Source organism: Vanessa atalanta, chromosome Z, assembly GCF_905147765.1.
Source record: "Vanessa atalanta chromosome Z, ilVanAtal1.2, whole genome shotgun sequence".
NCBI lineage: Eukaryota > Metazoa > Arthropoda > Insecta > Lepidoptera > Nymphalidae > Vanessa > Vanessa atalanta.
Window position 1 is genome coordinate 16,056,746 of NC_061902.1, and position 21,721 is coordinate 16,078,466.

The 21,721-nt window shown below is 35.0% G+C and overlaps 1 protein-coding gene across 1 annotated transcript in view; it reads left to right on the top strand.

The window, feature by feature from the left end:
* The window catches only part of LOC125075985 (sensory neuron membrane protein 2-like), an 85,843-nt gene that overhangs the window by 18,194 nt on the left and 45,928 nt on the right, over positions 1-21,721 (top strand). The window contains exons 4-6 of the mRNA XM_047687897.1: positions 16,110-16,370; positions 19,189-19,427; positions 19,897-20,078. Coding sequence (XP_047543853.1) covers positions 16,110-16,370; positions 19,189-19,427; positions 19,897-20,078 — 682 coding nt within the window. The remainder of the gene's footprint in view (positions 1-16,109; positions 16,371-19,188; positions 19,428-19,896; positions 20,079-21,721) is intronic.

Below are 21,721 nucleotides of genomic sequence, written 5' to 3' on the forward strand. Positions count from 1 at the left end.
GCGCAATCAAAAAAGTTCCTTGAGCAATGTTGAGATGATGCAGCACGCGTGAGATGAGACTCGGCGGAGAGAATAGCCACGGTAGCTGAAACCGCCATGGACGACTGAAGACGTTGCAAAACATAGCTGAGGAGTCCATCCAATTGCTCGAGACGTAATTTTGTACTACTCTTGTTTCTTATGTGGCAAATGAATCTATCTGTGGAACTCCGAACCTGCGGAATATCACATTGAGAGCAGGTTTCAATAGGTGCCACTCGGCTGCTTGTTTCCCTCTCGATAAACAATCGGCGATGTCGTTGAATTTCCGAGGATTATATTCTGCTGTCATCGTGATATTCCACTGTCATCGTGATATTCCACTTGTCCAGGTAATTTAGAAGCTGGTATGTTTGGTTGAGAATAGCTATCGATCGTGTGTGTGTATGTATATTTTAAATATATGAGATAACTTTTCGATTGTCTGACTGTAAAAGCAGATGACGCCCTTATATTTGTAATCTGAAATGTCCTATAGCTGCTATTATGGCAAAAATTTCTTTGCGGTTGCAATGGCATTGCATCCTCCATTTGCTTGACACTGTCTGAATGCCCGTCTGTTGTCAAAAAATGATGAATCAGTTTCGAATGCAACGTTGTTTTTGGCTGCAACATCTCCAAGGTATTGTGCCACCACTTGAGATCTTTTATTACTGTTGCTTGCAAGTTCATTTCTTTCATTGATGATCTCACTAGCACCCTGGGCTGTAACTAAAGCTGATGGCAGTGTAACCTCGAGTAGTCGAGGGACTACAATATTGGTGAAATTTAGGAAGCCCAAAATACATTGCGCCTCTTTGAGTGATGAGTGAACTGAGTTGGTTTGATTACAGATTTCTCGTAGTTAAAAGTCCAACCCAGCACCTTGAGTTTGTTTATTGTAAACTCTACTTGGGATTAAAGACCTGCTTCCGATTGATTCGCTATTAAGAAATCGTCTAAATAAACAACCACGCTCAAACCTTGATTGCGCAAATGTTGTGCCACCCAGTTGGTAAATGCAGCAAAGTTCTTCGGAGCGCAAAACAGTCCGTACGGAAGGCAAGTCATTTGTAGAACTTGTTGATTGTAAACAAAAAAAAAGGCTTAAGAACTTTCGATGGTATTCCCTGATCCTTACATAGAAGTAGGCTGATGATAGTTCGATTTTCTACTACTAGAAATAATTTTGATAAAAAACTGAGTTTGTGGTGATGATGAATGACCACTTCTAAAACCCTCTGCTGCAATAATATTTTTACTTGGTCGGTCATTTCTCCAAGCATCTGCCACTGCCTTCGATGCGCTTGAAGGCAGCCCCCGTAAAATTTGTTGCGGTGTGGCCAATAGTCAAACTGTCTCTTGATCCTTTTTAAAGGGTTTCTATTTTTGGGGTTATACTCTTGTCTTGTAAAACCCGCGTGAGATTTAGACTTTTTTGTATTCTTGTAATCTAATCTCGAACGAATTGATTATAGTTTTCCATGACGAAATAAACTATTCTTCTTTTTAGTAGATTTAATAAGAGACTTGTTATTATTCTTAGAATCTCTTTCTGTATGATACCATGGACGCAACCACTTATCAATACCGCCCGTAGTTTGAATATAAATCCGAAGTTGATTTTCATCAAAAAGATGATTAGAACTCGGAGGTATTTTACGCAAACCCTCGCGAAGGTTCTTATTTGGCATCTCGTTGAGGATACGCTCCCGACGATTTTCAATATATTCAGCACGCTTACCACAGACCATTTGCATAATATCTTCACTAATTTTGTGAAATTTTGAAGTTGGTTGAAATAACTCACTTATTTTGTCAAAAACATTAGTTGCAGACAGCACCGTGTCAACGGAGGCCGCCCAATCAACTAAGCATTGTAAATTTTTGTTAAGAAGCTCACGCTGTGTAATCAACGCATTACACATGGCTGCCAGTGCTTTTTCCGAGGATGCTAAATAGTCTTTACCCTTTAAAAATTGTCTGAGTTCATCATTCACCTCTAGATCCTTAAATCCCGGGGAAGCAAGATGCACTTTTAAAGGGTCGGCATACCGTACATCCTTCCACGAAATATCCCCGAATCTTTGCAAATTTTGGAGAATTTTTACGTGCTCGGGATCGGCCCGAGGGAACTTTGGGTCTTTTACTGAAGTATTAATTAATCCTAAGCTCAAAAGACAAGAGGTTGTGTTTGCACCAGATGATTCAATTACAGGCCTTGCTTGCCAACTTGCTGCGGGTTCGAGTGCAGGAGCAAGTAATTGAGTTGTTTGGTTATTATCCGGAGGAAGGGAATTCAATAAATTAATCGAAGGCATTGCCTGAGATGCGGGTAGATAAATATTTTGCAATAAAATATTTGTAAGCTCACTGACCTTGTTTGTCAAAGCATCAAGCTGATTCGAAGACCCGACCTTCCTCCGTCCACTGTCTGACTCACTGTCAGAGGAATTTGAAGAAGACAAATTTAATTCGCTTCCAGTTCCTTGTCGTTTCCTTTTGTTAGACTCCGATTCTAAAACCGCCGATTGCATAGACCGGTTACTACAACCAGCAACTTGCTCGAAACCATTATGGTCCAAGCGCACATTTTCAACTTCACTTTCACTACTCATAATAACAATAGCAGAAACACTTGGTAGCACAACAAAAACATTCTATCTAAAACACTGAATTAATTACAAAAAGAACACAACTTTACACAGTGAGCAAAAATTTATGTTAACACAAAGAGAAGTAACGACGCTATGAAAGGAAAATGGCAAGCTGCCACCCTGGGACCTAATAAATGGAGCGGGACACACGTGACGTACAAAAATAAGAAACAGGAAAGGGAAGTAGACAACGCACTCTCACGGGTGCCGTGCATCGTCACATGCCAAATAATCTTAAATTAAATATAATAATCAATTCTCAAATCACACTTTGCTTTTGATTTCGGAATAATTAGATATTATTTTGTCATTGTAATACTGTTTTTTTATAAATTATTATAAAAAAACAGTATTACAAATCTATTAAGATTGTTAAATATGAAATATATTGCATCTTTCTCTATTTATTTTTCTATATTTATTCATGTTATACCGTATAGGTCCAATTGACTTCAAATTTCGCATACTTACTGCTTACGAAGAAGAAGAAGAAGGGGTTTTGAAAAATTCAACTTTAAGATTGGGAATTGGGAGGCGTAACTTTAGACTGTTAATTTATATGTATATAATATTGAATTACTTTTCTGAGAAGCTTCTCAGAATGTATGGCTATACATTGACTTTGTTAAGTGGAAACAATGTTACAAGTATATTATTAAACATAAAATAAAACACTGTGGTTAGGAATTAGAATTATTATAATTGGCACAACTCTCTAACAATACATCCGGATATGATGTCGTAGAGCTGTAGCTCAGAATGTGAAGCCCATTTAACTATTTCTAGTATATAACGTGCACACAAATTGCTCTTAAATTATTTGATATTAAATGATAAAAAGAAAGAAATCGAATAACGTCATATGTAAGGCTTCGTGCAAGGGATGCACCGCGTGGGTAGCGCCGCCCACTCCTCGATTGTGAATATCAATCGTAGGTGTTGTTATAATTGGGTTCCATTTCTTCGGTCAAATATACAACAATAACGTGCTATTTACATGGTTAGCGCTTTCCATAAAGTGGTCTCGTCTTAAAAACACACATTCAAAAATATATTTTATGCTTAAAGATATTGTGCTTTCAGATTCTTTAATAGAAAACGCATAGAAACGGTAATAAAACAAATAATTATCAAAGGCGACTATCCAAACGTAAACAACTTGCTAGAGGCAACAAGAGTTTGCGCAAATGCAAGTAAAGTTCAGAAAAACACAATCAATTCAAAATATTGTTTTGTTTAAGTAACGATAAGAACTGGCAAGAAACTTGGGAGTAATTCTTTTCCGCCATATTTAATTACAGCGTGAATGTCAATCGGAGTTAAAATATCCGCAATCTGAAGGGATGGCAAAACAGACACGCCCTGAGAGAGTTACGGCGCAAGTATAACCCTATCACACGTTCGTAGTGCTATTGCAAATTTCTTGTCTTAAAATAAGCTCTTTGTATTAACCTAAACCTCTTGACCTTATGAGCTTACCACTTGCGTAGTGAGGCATTAATACAATTTATACTTCTAATGAAAACGATAAGGTAAAACGATAACCCTATCACACGAATGCATCTTTTGGTATATGAATTCACGGTAAACAAATATTCACAAAAATCAATACGAATGCATTCCTTTTCTATGAACTATCCTAACTAACTCGGACGCAAAACTATATACTTTTAATTAACGAAATATTTTGTTACAAACAAACCTGGTCTATTTGATTGACTTCGTCGAAAAGAGCAAAATAAACGAACATAGTATTATATAACTTCTGCTCTCCTCATATTTCGAGTTCTAAACGAGTTGGTTTCATCTAGTGGCTAAAATTATTTTATGAAACGGTATGTGATATATTTATAATTGTTATCAGCTTGTAACATAAAATTATTAATAATTATAATGTAATATCCATTTTTTATATATTTCTTTACGGCTATTCATTTTAAACATAGCTTTTAATCTAAATGAAACAATAGCAATAGATACATAACTAGCTGATATATATTACAGAATGTCTTTATATACTTTAGACAATACAAACCGAAAATATAGTGTGGTGCACGAGCATCAAAAAAATTCACTGTTTCAATTTATTATAACGCTCCAAAAGTATAATACATAATAATGCATTAAGTAAACAATCATTAAAATGTTAACTGTATTGAAATTCGTAATTAGTTTTATATTTATTTTATCTCTTGATAGAATTAATACAGTCATTATATCTGTTATTCATCGTGTGTTATTGTTTTTTAAACGTGACCATAGCGGGACGCATCTGTTGACGTCAAACATTACGGTAATTGAACAACATCATTCGATTGCTCTTCTCATTCGAATGGGAGTCAGTTGACGAGTTCATGAAAAATCCTGACGCTAAGCGAAGCCAAAGCTTTTGGCGGTTGCAGTTAAATTGCACTAACAAGAAATTCCTTAATCATCTCTGGGTGGGGTGAATTTATTCTACTCAGGCGGAATCAGATCGCTCACGAGAAAGAAATGACAACTATTAGTTCGTTAACCTCCCACAACTGAACCTCCAAATCTGTTAAGGCGAAGGCGCTTGAGCACCCTGTTTCCCTTATGTCTATTGATCTGTTACAGAATTAAACACGTTGGTAAATTATACAAGTCTTTTTTATACCAACAAGAAACGTAAACACCCACCCACCGCTTGTAGACTTTTCACAAGACGCAGCGTTATTTGATCCGAAGCTGTACTCCAGTTATACTTGGAAAATTCCTCTATGCCTTTTGAAAAGCCTGGCAAGTTATTCAAAGTTATTCTTTATATAAGTTCCGAAAATGTTATTTACATTATATATATATTTTATTTTATACAGACAAAAGAGAAAAAAACGTTCCAAAAATAAAAAAAAACAATGTAACAACAAGTCTCTTAAAAACAACTTGTGGACAAAGAACGATATAATATAATGGAATGTTAGGGGTAAACGACACTTTCCATTAAAGGTGCATACACGTGAAAAGCCTTAGTTGAGTTAAATTGATTCCTTTTTTCTCAGTGATCGTTACCAGGAGAACTTAAAAATATATATGTTTTAACCTACACTATGTTGGGTAGCATTACCTATTCTCCAAAAGAATTAAAAAACAATTATAATTTATGAAAATAAAGAAAGCACCCTCTAAATCTGTTATTATTAACTTTTTTTTCTAAGATAAGCTCACTAAATATTTTTACAACACAATACTTGCTTAATATTTTTTAAAGATTTATAAATCGAAATGCAACCTCTGTAACCCAACAAATTTTTTGTGTAAGTAGGTATCCATTGGTAATTGGTAAATATTTGGCTGACAACCCCTTTAAAAAGTCTCGTAAAACCGGCCAATCCGGCGTAAGCGCTTTTAGGTATAGATTCAATTATGACAATGATGATAACGGGAGCTTAGAAGACAAACGTTTTAAGTTCCTCCATTTTTAAATTTGGCAATTTTATACCAATTCTACTAAACAATTATGTTCATTTCGTTTATATTAACATTTCAAGGATTCCTTCTCAACCTCCTATCTACTTTTATTTTAGTTTTAATTGTACATTTGTCTTAACTGACACTCAGGTGGACTCAAGTAGGTTAATGGCAGTTAATACCTAGCGCAAAAATAACAAATCTTTATAAATACACTCCCCATCGTGGTCAGTGTTTTTATTATTGTTAATTATTCAACATTTTTAGAACACAATGCGTTCTAAAACATATGAAATAAATTGAGTACCATTTGTTTAACTGTCCACTCAGAAACAGCACAAAAAGCATACCTGCTTTTACAAATGTTATACAAAATTTTAAATAATCATAATTGTGTAATTTTGGTCTACGAATGTAGTAACCTTTTTTATTAAACTAGTGTTTTCTTTCGGTGGGTAACAAACTGAAAAGAAATTGACCTTCATTTAGTAAAATAAAGAAAAATACTGCTAAAATCAAATTTACTAATCCATCGGCGTCGGCGTGCATCATCACGCAATAGATGGGCAAGTATTCAGCCAGGTAAAAATATTACACTTTGACAACCCGTTCAGAAACAGTCGCAACGAACACATAAATCAATGAATTTTGAACTATTACGAAAACATGTAACGTAAAGAAATTCTAAGCTTTTTTTATAACTTTTCCTGTATTGTATTTATACGTTAGCTTGAGTGGTATACTTGATGTAATTGTAGAGTTAATTCAAAAGGAAATACCTAAAAACTCTCCTATCGATGATTAAAACAGTCTCTAGCTTTGAACCATAATTCCCGAGGGCTTAAAGTATATAGGTATAATTATATAACTTTGAAGCTTTTGCTCTCTCGGAATTTAATATCTCTAGAACTCGTCCACTTGTCTCTATAATACAGAGAATATCCAAACCAACGCGAAGTATGAATCCGTACGTTTGAAAATTTTAAATATATTATTATAATAAAAATTTTTACTTTTCGATTTACATCGATGGCCGTCGATTAGATTTTATTTTAACGTGACTGTTCACAGGGTTAATATGTGTGAGTTTATTTGTTCGACCGTAACTTGTAAATACCTGAATGCATATGGATGTACAGGGAGTGTCACAGTATACATTTTTCTTTTATAATTGAATATGGTAGTGATTTTTCATTTAAACACAAACTCTCCCGATTGCCCGAATAACGGTAACCGGTTACGAAGACTAATTGATTAGTATTTAAAATAACAAAAGCAAAATAAAGGATTGTCTATAATCGTCTATAAAGTCAACAAGTTCAAGGTTCACGCACGTGAGACTGGAAATGTCTTTCGTTTCCTGGGTCTCTTTTCTCACCCACTTTTGGTCAATATTGTACTATCTCTTTGAATTTATTGCTAACTAAAACATTAACGCGCTCTTCTTCTGGGACAAAGATGTCGTATTGGCGGCTGAATAGCGCCCAAGTAGAATGCCGTGCTACGTATCTGAAATACTCCGAGCTCCGTGTCAATGTTTTCGAGACGATTTATCTCATCGCATTTTTGCCGAGATGCCTCTATTCGCTAAACCAGTATTGACTTAGTCCAATGTTAGCTAGTATATCAGATTTTGAAATAAGAATAAAGCGGACTTTACTGTGGTGATACCATTTTACACATTTTCCAAACCCGACCCACTGACTACGCAACGGATGATAACTTTAAATGTACGTGCACAGACTACCGTCTTATTATACATATAATTAAGGTAAAAGGCCTCATACGTATTATTTTTATCGACGCCAATGTATTTTTTTTGCTTTATTAAAATACAGACGTTCGCACGTTCCTATAAATTTATATAAAACATAATAAAATACTTTTTAAAACATAACCTACAGTTTAAAAATTGTTATATAAATTTGTTCAGAGCGATAGTGAAAAAGTTGGGTTTTTTCACTATTACTCGGAAAACGGTATCGCATACTGATTGGTCAAAGAGTTTCGGTCACGGGGTCACCAGTGTAAATCCATTTTAGAATCTCTCAACGCGGAGTGGACAAATTTTATCCTGGAAATCGTCAAACACTTTCTGTTTATAGTACTGATGTAAATTTAGGAGAGAAGACAATGCAGTCGTGTCAAACGCGTATCTGAAACCACGAAGCGCGTTCAATACTATACAAGTACTCCTTACTTTTCAATTGCTAAATTATGAATAACCTCTCTCCGAGTCTGTTCTTTAATCTTTGATCATCAAATCATCAAAGTTGATTGTATGTTGGCAAATGTCAATAAAATGTAGAGACCCAAGAGGTAACCGAGGCACCTTCTTGAAGCAAATCGATGGTTATTACTTTGCGAAACTTATGCAGCACACAATTAACAGCTGCTTGAAAGTAGTCATATTAATAATAAATATTATCATAGAAATGTGCGCTCAAACTCAAAGAATGTAGTATAAATATAAATATAACGAAGGTTGGGTATTAATTCGTTTTCAGACATATTTATATCCAAAAATATAAGTGTCGTCGTTTTTGTTCGTATCTTTTCTTTCATATTCAATAAACCCTGACACTTTTCGATTCTTTTCATTTTAACGTCTTACTGACGTTGTACGATAAAAATAAATAAATCCAAATAAAACTCTTTGATGCTTCGACAAATATATTTGATAGTATTAATCGCCGGTGTGATCGTGATCCGTAATTCGTATTTATAATATAACTAGGAGCAATAGCTGATATTAGACATAAATTAAAGTATTCCAATCAAGTATGACAGTTTCAAAGACTACATCAATAGAATCATAGAAATAAAAATAGGAAATCATTGTATCAAAATATATATAACACAAAAAAGATGAAAATTTTAGGCAAAATAAAATAGAATAATAATAAACGTATTTTTTCCACCATACCACCATAAAACTGTGACTTAATTTAATTATTAAAAAATAGGTTAGTTGTTAGGGAGATAACATCCCATTCAGTATTTTCGGCTTAAATTCCATCAACAACGTTTCTCATTACGCAAGCTTGGACTTATGTCCACGGCATAACAGTATTATTGGATCCCATATCACAATCGTGTGATAAAAATACTCTTATCAAAGTAAATCGGATCACACGGATTAATTACTTATGTTATGAAATAACAAAACTAAATCAGGCAAAATTTATTTATTACGAACAATAGCTTAGAACCTACTTAGCAACTGCCTTGAGCAAGTTTGTTTGGGTTATTTTCTTCGATTTCAGTCTCGAGTGGCTTTCTTTGGTTGTAAAGTTGGACCGCGGCTGGATCGTCATTCGAACTAGTGAAGCAAACGTTTTCTGTTGCATTTTAGTTAATCTAAAAAACCTTTTCTTGACTGGTCACCCCCAACATTACAATTTGTCTTTGAATTTACATATTTTGTAAATATGCTTTTTTTACGAAATAAAATTGGTTTTGATTTCTTTCGCCAAAACAATGTAACCCATTTAATTGTCGAAACCACAGAACAATAATATTTTATAAAGTCTTCAAATCGTCTTTTACCATACCGAGTTTTCTGTTGCTACTTCACACTTAACATTTATTATAAGATATTAAAAAAATATATTTAAAAATAATTAGCTAAGAAATAAGGTTTATTAAGCAAACGTTTGCTTTTGTGTTCGAAAAAAAATAGGTTAAAACATTTTGTTTAAAACGTGGAAGGGCGCGGCTTCATGAGTGAAAAGATCTAAAATGCATTTTCTTTTGAGATGACAAGAAAAGCATTTACGTAGCACCTCTGATATTTCGTCATACATCCATTAGTTTAATCAGAAATGTTCGCAATTCTTTTTTGCAGTGCAGGGCTCAGACCGGCTTAGCAATATGGACATTCATGCCCTTCAGTAATGCATTACGGATTAAAATGTATCCAGATTACATAACAATGTATGATCCCGTATGTGGCACTCACTCTATTACTACTCCTATTAATTGGTTTCACTGAATATACATATATATTATATATGTATGTATATCAAGGCACAGGAGGGCCTTCATCTGAACTCAGCTGATAATGATATCGTAGCCAGTTAGAATATATTTGAAGACAATGAATAAATAATCAACAAACATAAATCTTCTAATAATCACTAAATATTCCGTATTCCAGCAGTTAACTGGAAATTACATTCATTGAAATGCTTGATAGAAAAGTGTAGCTGACATGGAGGCAGCTGGTAACGTCCCGTTTTCAAAAACGTTCATTAAGATGGCCGCCGCGCTTCCTCGCCGCCTCGTTGTCGTGGACGCGACGCTGCGCCAGCGTGCCTTGCCTTTGACAGCGACAGGCTACTCTTTACATTGTAGACGCGCCGTCATATAAACTTTTCAATTTAAAATTATGATTCATGATTTGATTGTCATGATTACGATTTTTGAACAGTCTGATAGTTGTTGAGATGTCGACGGGAAATCCCAACTGGCAAACGGCTGGCATAAAGGAACGCGCATTCACAATATGCAAGATATCTAACATCATTTTCTATATTAAATCATTTTCTAATGTGATGACAGCGTGGTCGAATAAGCTCCAAGTCATTCCCAGGTTGCTTAACTATATTATTTATATGGTTGTGTGATTTACAATTTACATTAATTTACGTAAATCATTAATAAAAATTAATTGGTAGACGTTATACATAAACAATGTTATATCGATAAAAAAAAACGCGAACTCGCTGCGCAATTTCAGAACGGGTACACTATTTACTAAACCTACTTAACTAAACTAAATCTAAGAACTTAAGTACCTAACTATGAATCACAGCACGAGTAAGTACTTTTTTGTTCCCCATTTAAATAAAGCATTCATTCTAATAAGCATTTAAAACGTCGACGCTTTGACAAGCACTATTGTTGCTAACAATGTACTAGTAGTAAGCAATGTACGAGTAAGTTTAGTATAAATTGTACGATTTGTATCTAAATTTGAAAAAAAAGAATTCACTAGATTAATGATAAAAGCTCTTCACACTGGCTACTGAAAACGAATCTAAAACTATGTGAAACACGCCAATTTAAATTTACCTGATATGATACAGTATTATTTAAATGTTAGTATTTAAATCACACACAGATATTGTATACAAGTGTCGACAAAAACCATTTCTCGGTAAACTCATATATTTATCTCTCTTTTGCACACATTCAATTCTTTCCTGTATTTCTAAGGTTGTTTGAAACAGAATGCATAAAGCTGTGAGCCCTTTTAATAAATATATTTGGATGTTGTGCAATACAGTATTTTATGAATAAAAAATGTTATTTGTAATGACTCGTACTGCCGTACACCTGCCCGTCAGGGTAGGTGCCTCCAACAAATCATATATTAGAATATATGATGACAGCCAAGCAGCAATACTTTGTATCGTTCTTCGTTCTGTTCTGGTTTGAAGGATGAGTGAGCCAGTGTAACTAAGATACAAGGAGCATAATAACTTAGCTCCCAAGGTTGGTGGCGCATTGGAGATGTAATGAATGATTGAAATTTATTTTGGCAATAATGTCTATGGACAGCGGTGACCACTAACCATCGACCAGTTTGTTTTACCGTTCGTCTACCTATTAATTAAAAAATATAATAATAAAATTTTAAGAAGGGCTTCATAATATTCACCAGACAATTGCGTATATAATAGTAAAAATGTATGAAATTAGCACGGAGAATTATACTTGAAAAATTGAACATGTTTTTGTTTTTTACGTTCAAGTAAAAACAATGAAATCCTATCAAATGAATGATCTCTATCGCCCAAACATCACGAAACGTTGGTTTATTTAAGAACCAAGTCACACGTCACGTGCAGGTAGGTAGAATTATTTGTCTGTATAGCCTTTGATACGCGTTCACATATGTATTTACATAAATTAACGCGTATCAAAGGCTATAAATATAACGCTTACATTGAAGCGCGTACATTCGAACGTGCCAATATTCTTCGTACCGGTATCTATATATATCCGATTCTCCAAACCGGGTATTGATCTCCATGCAGGTGCCCATACTCTATCTGTGCGTCGGAAGCACGTTGTGATGTTATGCGTTTATTTGTCAAACAATTAATGTCCCGAACCACTGACTGACGTTTACTTCCGTTTGGGGAACACGATTGTCTGGTAGCATCATACGTCAGTCTGTTGTACCATTGATTGCAATCGGATGTTGTGATTCTAATTGCTAGTGGAGGATTGTGCAAGGTTATCGTTAAATATTAAGCCAAATGCTGTAAATCGTCAGACGGTGTAACATTCATAGTGTTATATTTCTCTACTTTTTACATTTAACATTTTAATTAATCAGTCTTTAAAAGTTCAAACAATTGTATGACCGGAAATAACAAAATAACATTTCATTATTCTCGTTTGTTCTCTGCGCTGCAGTAGGTACTTGAAACGGCTATATTGGAAACTATTATAAAATTCATTGGAAAATATTAAAGCCATAGTTTTTTTTTTTGTAAAAGAAATCCATTAAATAACGGTAAACTGTTCGCATATATACTACGTTACGCTTTTTTTCCTGCCGTGACTTATGCGCGCTTTTGAAACTCACATTCAACGAACAATAAATTCAATCCGAACGCTTCTATAGTATACTTTAGTAATGGCGTCGAATTCCTAATTTTGTTATTTCATGTTAGCTTTTATTAAATCAATCATAGTCACTTTAAGCAATAGTAATTACCTAGGTACATAGTAGTAGGTATATACTATATACATACAGGTCTCCACAAAATCCTACCACCCAGTATCTGTTCCTTTTTTAAAAAGTTCAGCTCCCGTAATCAACTGGTCGAATATCTTTTGGTATAAAATATATACCTGTAATATCAGTAATGTGAAAAGCAGATTGAAATTTGAAATGTGTAACTTTTGCAGTGTAATTAAGGTGGGTGGATGAGTGGGCGGAGTTACACGTGTCGAGCTTGGATATGTACTGTACATAGAATAACGTAAACATGCACATATAAATTCAAAACATGGATACTAAATTCACAACTATCAGTACTATAATATCTCAAATGTATTTTATGACGTAGGAATCAAACTATATCGAAATATTCAAAACCATTTCCGTTTCTTTATTTTTTTTGATGACAGGTCCTGTGAACTGAAAACTTGAACGAGCGTCTTTTTTACATTATGTGTGCATTATTATATAAAAATATGACGTTTAGACACGTATAACTTTATACCAGAGTCGGAGAAACTGATAGGGATGGAGCTATATCGATAAACGTAACACGATAACAGACCCGATATTTTTTTACAAAATGTAAGAAATTAACTACTGCCGGATAGTATAGTACTCTCGTTTAGTTAGTTCAGAAGTTGGTCGTCAAGTATAAAAAAGGAGCCTGAGTCTTTTTTAGGAGTTCATGGTTGCTTTATAAAAAAAAAAAAAAGTTCAACAGCGGGCTATGAAAAAGCAATAGACACACAGAGTTACTTTCGCATTTATAATATCAGCTTAGATTGGACGATACACCGCCTGCAAACGTATACACGCATATGTGTATTAAATCACGTGTATACGAGTATGTGACTAAGCATTTCAACATTTTGTTTCAAAATAAAATATTTTTTGAACAGAAGTTGTGGAGACGAATTCAGTGTGAATAGCTTAGTAGCATAATCCGTGCTCAGTATGTTACAACATTTGCACTATCAGTACGTAGCCCGTAAACGACTCACTGGTGTCACTAATCGTAATATTTACACATTAATAAACAATCAAATGTATTAACACTATTTCCGATACGTACTATTGTAAGCAAAATTAGTAGTAGGGCTTTGAGAAGCCCCGTATCACCCACCCAGTACCGTGCTCATCGGGTAATTTTCAGTATTGTTGTGTTCCGGTTTGAAAGGTATGTGAGGCAGTGTAACCACAAGACAAGGGACATCCCATGGTTCCCACGTTTGCCGTCACATTGGTGATGTAAGGAATGGCTAATATTCCTTACAGCGCCCATATCTATGGGCACTGATAGCATCAGATGGACCATTTTCCGTTACACGTATACCATAAAAAAGTAAATTGTAATTGAAATTTTAATAAAACGCACGCTGACTATAAACATTTTACGCGATTGGTTTGCTAAATCCGATATTTCATTAATTAGCTGCACTCTCGTCGTTGAGCGCATTAAACGCGGTATTTAGGCGCACTCGTACGTCTCGCTTGATTGAAATTATTGTCAGTGACAACGTAGGCATTCGGTTTCGAAATCAGTCTGTTTTTGTATTGTTACTATTGAGTTATCTTATTTAACTTCTTATTAACTTTATACGCAATTGTCACAATACTTAATCGGCATAGTTGCAGGGACTGTAACATAGTCTTTTGGCGTCTTAACAATAGATACTATAAATCGAGGACGATGAGATTAAGACAGTGAATTTTACAACTTTGTATGGTTTGATATATTTTGCGTGTTCGTTTGTCGGTTGTAGCTGTTCTATTTTATCATGCTTTAGTGTTTCTCGGCAGTACGTACTCATAAATAGACTGCATCTATAGTCTAGTGGCTACAAATCCCGCGGTCCTGGAATCAAATCCAAGGTCAGTACGATGAGTTATTATGTTTTTCAGTCGATAATTCTCAGCAACAGCCCCGGAATCTGAAAGTTGTAGGTTCCGTTGGTCCGGTTGCGTCAGATTTACCATCCGATTTGATTATGAGTGAGGAATAGGAGGGAATAGAGAGCGCGCCTGAGTAAGATATGTCCTGCGTAGCTGGCTGGTCATCATCAACATTACCTTTGATTTAGTGACTAGCTTATAGTTCTGCAGATCCTGGGCTACTGGGCTCAAATGCTGAGTGATTGGATTTTTCCGAATTTTTCGAGTCGTTTTTACTGTCCCGTTCAACTATGAAAATGCAGCTGTGTTTTCGCTCACTCTAATGCACTTTAACGCCCCCAGCACTGTAGTCTAGTGTCATTTGATAATGGCGTCCGTGACTGAAATCAGGAGAACATCCTATTACAATCACGTCGAGGACGTTACTGGATCCATTTTGTTTAGAAATACACATTCGTTATTCAAAAATACTTTGAAAATTGATATATTTATTATGTTAAAGAAACTGAATATAAAATGTCTTCGACAAATATAAGATCACATCGAATTAAAAAAAAAATAGTTTTCATACATGTACAAGAATACAAGGCTTCATTAAATATACGTCTTCACTATACGAGTATCTGATGATGAGAGGTGTGAATATGATTACAAAATCAAGTCGCGTATAAATTATAAAGTATTTTAGGATACAAAGAATAAATAGCTGTCCTATAATCTGTAGGAGAAAAAAACGCAATCTATATGGTGATTAGCGTGCAGCGCGCACAAAGCAACCCCCTCCTCCCACTGTAAACAAGCGCAGGTATCAAAATACCTATGTACGTATAACCGACGGAACGTACTTTCCTAAAACCTCTTCCCGAATTATCAATTATAACAGAATATAAAATTGTTGTACATTATTGGCATAAACATGGATGGACCCTAGGTCGTAGACTATTGTGTTAAATGCTAGGAAAAAAGCATTCAATTAAATTCAAGCTGGCTCGTAACGGACTATAATATGATATATTTTGTTACCTTCAATACATATTAGTAATTTTAGGAAGCAGTTCGTAGTGTTTTCGTGTAACGATATATGCATTATGTATAAATAAATTTGTCGTATACTAACTATGTCGAAGGATTTCACAGGAACTAAGTTTCGTACTGTCTTAAATAATATTCCGAACTCAATAATTTCCAAACACCGAAGTTGATAGGATCGAGAAATTTGCAACAAAACTTCTGTTTACGCTGCTCCGAGGGAAGCGCATCACAATATTAAATAAGAACTTGTACGTGCAAATATAGTTGAAAATACATTGCAACATTCATTAAAACTTAGGACATTTTATCTTACTTAATGTTTTCTTTTTATTACGCAGGGCATCTTACAGACGGCCGAGCGGATGTTCCCAAATCTGATGGGAGCTATGGCAGCCGCTTTGAATGGTATCTTCGGAGAAAATAACGGTCCCATCATGACTGTACGAATCGGGGATTTGTTGTTCGACGGTATCCCTATCTGTAAGAATCCAGGCCTCATCGGAGGTATAGCGTGCATGCAGATCAGGTCTTTGGCCGCTAACGTGAGGAACATAGAGGAGAAAGATGATGGTTCCTTGGAATTCACCCTTCTACGATACGTAAGATCTCTCTGCACTACTTATATAATAGGGATTTTTTTAATTGAAATGCTTTTTGTAATGATATAAGTTATTAATATTTTTAAGCTTGTTTGGTCTTATAACGCAAAAATACGAGTGTCTTCTACAATCACAGGCTAGAAATAGCTTTTCTATAAACTCAAGACAATGACCTTGTTTGTACAAAACGTCTGGACGAATGAGAATAATTATCGAGAAGTAGTCAAATCTAGAGGTCATGCTTTCTCTGCGGCTTGTTTACTGCGGCGCTCAATTTAGAAAAAAGTGGTTTATCGAGTTCAATATTTTCGTCATTGTCAACCGTTCATTTGCTCTCGACTACACAGGAGTGTCGGATGCTGAAATCAACTACTTCAAATACTCTTTGATATTAATGATATTACTTCTATTAGGAAGAGTACCTAAAATTATTTGTTTTTATTTATATTCATTTAAAAGCATCCATATGGAAGCGTTATTACCAGCAATGTAAAAAATATACCTTTATTTACATAACCGAATAAATCCTACTTGCGAAATGGATTAAAAAACATGCATGAACAAAAGATAATTCCTCTGAAGCTGCTATTGACAGTCTGAAAGACGCGCTAATTGAATAAAAGCACGTTTGGGGAGGCGTAGGGGGGGAACCGTACTAAGCCAGCATTCGATGCATTACAGTATGATTTTATTTTAAAAATACTGAGAAACGAACTTATTGCGTTAATGGGTCTTTTATAGAAATGAACAATGCTTTTACATGTGGAAACCATCTTGTTTGGATTATTTTATGATATAAGTCCTACGTTGTTACCTTCGGAAGCATTGTACCGATATGAGAAAGTAGCCATCGACAACTCCTCAGAAACTTATTCGAGGAGTGCACTTGTCGATGCGAATTGGAGTTTAATATTGCTCCTGGATTTATTTGTACATTTTAGTTTCATTTCTAAACTTGCGTACGAAAGATAACATATTGTTCTTTGAAATTGTTTACTTGAAGAATTTTCAATATCAATTTAAAATATATTCTTTAAGCCTATCAACAATAATTTATTATTCTAATGGCAAGGCTCAGAGGCATCATATTTAGTAAAAACTCCCTTTGTATATGACTCGTGACATATTGAAAAACTATATACAGTGATACGCTAGACGATGCCTCATACTCTAACTTTTGTAATTATTACTAATTTCCACACGCGGCTTCGTCAGCTGCGGACGTTAGTGGGTCTTTTTCTGTAGCAATGGCCAATGATTATGGAAAATTAGAAAAAAATTAAGCTCACGTCAAAAAAACATAGACAAATAAGGCTTATTAAGGATTACAAGATTATATTAAAGGTAAAAAATCATGGATATAGTATTATTTGATATCTGGGCAAGACATTTACAACAATCACACTCTTGATGATTGATGAACAATGACAATCTCTCCGAATCGGTGGCAACTTTACACTTATTTCAACAATGTGACATGACGAAGTGCTTCTATAAGATTACTTAAATAAAGAATATTTTGATTGTTAGAATTCTAGAACGGAACAAACGAACTCACTTTCACTTTTGTTATGTAGGTATACCTAATAGGACAGTCATCGACAGTTATTACTATGTGAAATTATATGATTGTGTTCTGCGTTGGATTCTAGTTTATTCGTACAATAAAGCTCTACGGATTACCTACACCATAGTACAAGCAAACCCGTCGCCGGACGTTGTCTGCCATGTTTTATATTGATACTATAACCTCTCTAAATGTTGGATAAGTTTTATGTTGTTTTTTTGTTCTAAAAAGCTAGAAGTTTTTTAGTCAGGGAACACAAATCATCTCATTTATTAATATATATAAAGGGATCTGAATATTCTGCCCTCTAGATGCATACACCGACTATAAATGTCGGAATTGGATGCGCCATTGACTACAGTCATTATCAAATTTGTAGGATACTCGTATCAAAATGGCGTATCACCTGATGTCATCAGTCGGTTGTCAACATTTCGCGACTGAGATATCAAGTGATTGCACTTTTGACGTATTAACAAAGAGATGCGTCGATTCGCTCTACCGGGGATAAGCATTCGCTTTTAAATTTGTATTCGCTTTTGATGCGTCACTATACTACACGCGCTGCACTCTGCGCGCTCCAACTGCCTTTTGTTATCTTTTTAATCTGAGTTTAACACACGGACAGCATACCAAACTCGTCATCATTGCAAATGAATTGTAATAAATATTGTCTTTAACCAGAACGGTTTTAAAAATGCAATTTTGGCAAATAATTAAAGTTGAAATCATGTACGGGCCCTGGGGCACAAATTATCCCTCGCGCTCTCGTGCGCCCTAATTATATCTAGGTTGGATGCAGCGTCGCTTTCAATACTAGCAAGGGCTGCGTCTGAAAAACTGTTTTATTTGTAAACCTTTATTTGCTTTACAAGATGTTTCCTAAAGGTATTCTCCATCTCGATTTCAACACAGAGCTTAAGAGCTACACGACGGGGATCGAATGTCATAGTTATATTATGTCATAGTATAGATTATATGTCTCTGTAAGGGTGTTTGTGGCCTGAAATTTTCAAAAGCAAGTTTATAAATAAATTTAATGTTTAATATCATTACAATGTACTCATATATATGAGTATTAAGCATATCAATTGTGAATGCATGAGACGACACGAGAGAACTCAATTATTATTTTTCTCTAATTAAATTACACAGGTATTTTTAATATGAACGCTCGATTCAAAGCGAGCGTAATAAAGTTTTTTGCATTTTTAATGAAATAATCTACTTTTGTAATTATGTTTTTTCTAGAAAAATGAAAATCCTAGTGATCAATACGTAGTTAGCAGAGGGATAGCTGACGCTTTGCAGTTAGGCATAATATCCTCTTACAATGGGTCAGCCTATCTCGGGAACTGGAACCAGGACACGGAGGCTGAAGAGTTCGAGACCAACGTGTGCAACAAGATCAGGGGCACCGACTCAGGCGTATTCCCTCCTTTTGTTAACCGGTCCGAATCGATATATGCTCTTAACATGGATATTTGTAGGTGAGTTTGTTTTTTTTTTATGGCATTAGTTGGAGGACGAGCATATGGGCCACCTGATGGTAAGTGGTCACCACCGCCCATAGACAAAGGCGCTGTAAGAAATATTAACCATTCCTTACATCATCTATGCGCCACCAACCTCGGGAATTAAGATGTTATGTCCCTTGTGCCTGTGATTACACTGGCTCACTCACCCTTCTAGCCGGAATACAACAATACAGAGTACTGTTATTTATCGGTAGAATATCTGCTGAGTGGGTAGTACATACCCAGACGGGCTTGCACAAAGCCTTACCACCAAGCAAATTGTTTATAAGAAATAAGTATTACTATGTTCAGTATTCGCGACACAGATATCGAACAGAATTAATACTCATAGCTTTAACTTAATCATTTGTCCGACGGGGATATTTTGTAGGTCTTGTAAGTGGCACTTGTACTCATAAATTATCGTATTTTTATGACGTAGGAGCGTCGAGCTGCGTTATGAAGGTGATACTTCATACGAAGGAATTCCTGCGGCGAGATTTGCAGCCAACGAATGGTTCCTGGACAACAATGAGGGTTGCTACTGTCTCAACACGACCGCCGGCATAACAGCCGAGAACGGCTGCCTGCTCCACGGCGCCATGGAATTGTACAGCTGCGTCGGTGAGTGCAACGATTATCTGACTACCTACGGTTATATAATAAGTCCTATCTCCTCCGCCTCCTCTCCAACCTCCCACAGACTTACAATAATCCTCTTTGCAATAGTGTTCTCGACATTTTTATAATACCTTTGAAATATTTAATAAAAATTTTAAATTGATTTGAATATAACAATTTAAAAAGCACTTTAAATGTACTTAAGTATATTGTTTTTTCTCTTAAACATTTTATACAATCTCTTTGACTGGGAAAAATAGTGATGTTGGTACATTAGAAAAATATTTTACCACTGAGAAAAAATTAGTCATATAAAGAGATCCGATCCTGATACGATTTTTTTTTTTTCAAATAAGTAATTTACAGGAGGAATTTCTCTAAAAACGCTTAAAAGAGAAAGAAGACGCATATCGCAGCAACTGAAATAAAGTGAACAGTATAGCTTTATCTTTTTGGGAACAAACATGATATAGTATTGTTTGCTAGTGATACCTCTTTGGTTTTTAAAATTAATAGAAAACATGTACAGTATGACGATGTAAACAATGCTATGTCTAATATAGTACACTGGTTTAGCGTAAATAATCTTAGGCTGAATAATAAAAAAAACTAAAATTGTAAAATTGAGCACACCAAAAGGGCTAAATGTAATGTTGAAACAACTGAATTTCATAGGCTTACTCTTGATGCCAAGTTACAGTGGCTCCCCCATATAAACGGATTGGCGGGTAGACTGAGTTCTGCGGCATTTGCGGTCAAAAATATTAGATTATTTACCGATGTTGATACGGCTCGCCTAGTTTATTTCAGTTACTTTCACAGTATAATGTCCTACGGTATTATGCTTTGGGGTAACGCAGCCGCTATCCATACTATATTTGTGCTGCAGAAGAGGGCTATTCGCGCAATCTATAACCTAGGAGCCAAGGAATCATTAGGGTATAAATTTAAAGAAATTAAGATATTGACTGTTGCTTCTCAATATATATTCTGTAATGTTTTGTATGTAGGGAAAAATATTAATGTTTTTATGAGAAAATGTAATTTTCATAACATTGGTACAAGGAACAAACACAATCTTGTTACTCCTGTTACTCGACTGCATAGAGTCAGTAACTCTTTTGTGGGGCAATGTATACGCTTCTACAACAGGATCCCAGAAAGCGTTCAAAATGCTTCTGTTACCAAATTTTAAAAAAATGTTAAGGAACGCTGGTGTGCGAAAGGTTACTATACAATTAGTGAGTTTAAGTTTGATAGCCCACCTTGGGAATGAAACGATCGCCACCTGGCTGTTTCTGTACATATGTACTTCCTAAAATATATACGTACTAAAATACATACGTACTTCCTAAAATATATAACGATGCGAGAATATTGCTATTAGGTATTTTGCAAAAATAAAATTTCAGAACGATTTCAAAAGACTTTTACATTTTACTGTATACATTTAAAAAATTAAACGCGTGAAATAATTTTAATAAATTTTAGGTTATTTGTCGTGTCTCAATTAAAATGTCTCTAATTTCAAATAGGACTCGTAGTCGCCGATAAAGAGCCGCCACCAGCTGATATCAATTAAGATATAGTATTAGATAACATTGCTCTTATTTCTTACTTACTTTTAGTAAGAAATCCCACCCTGT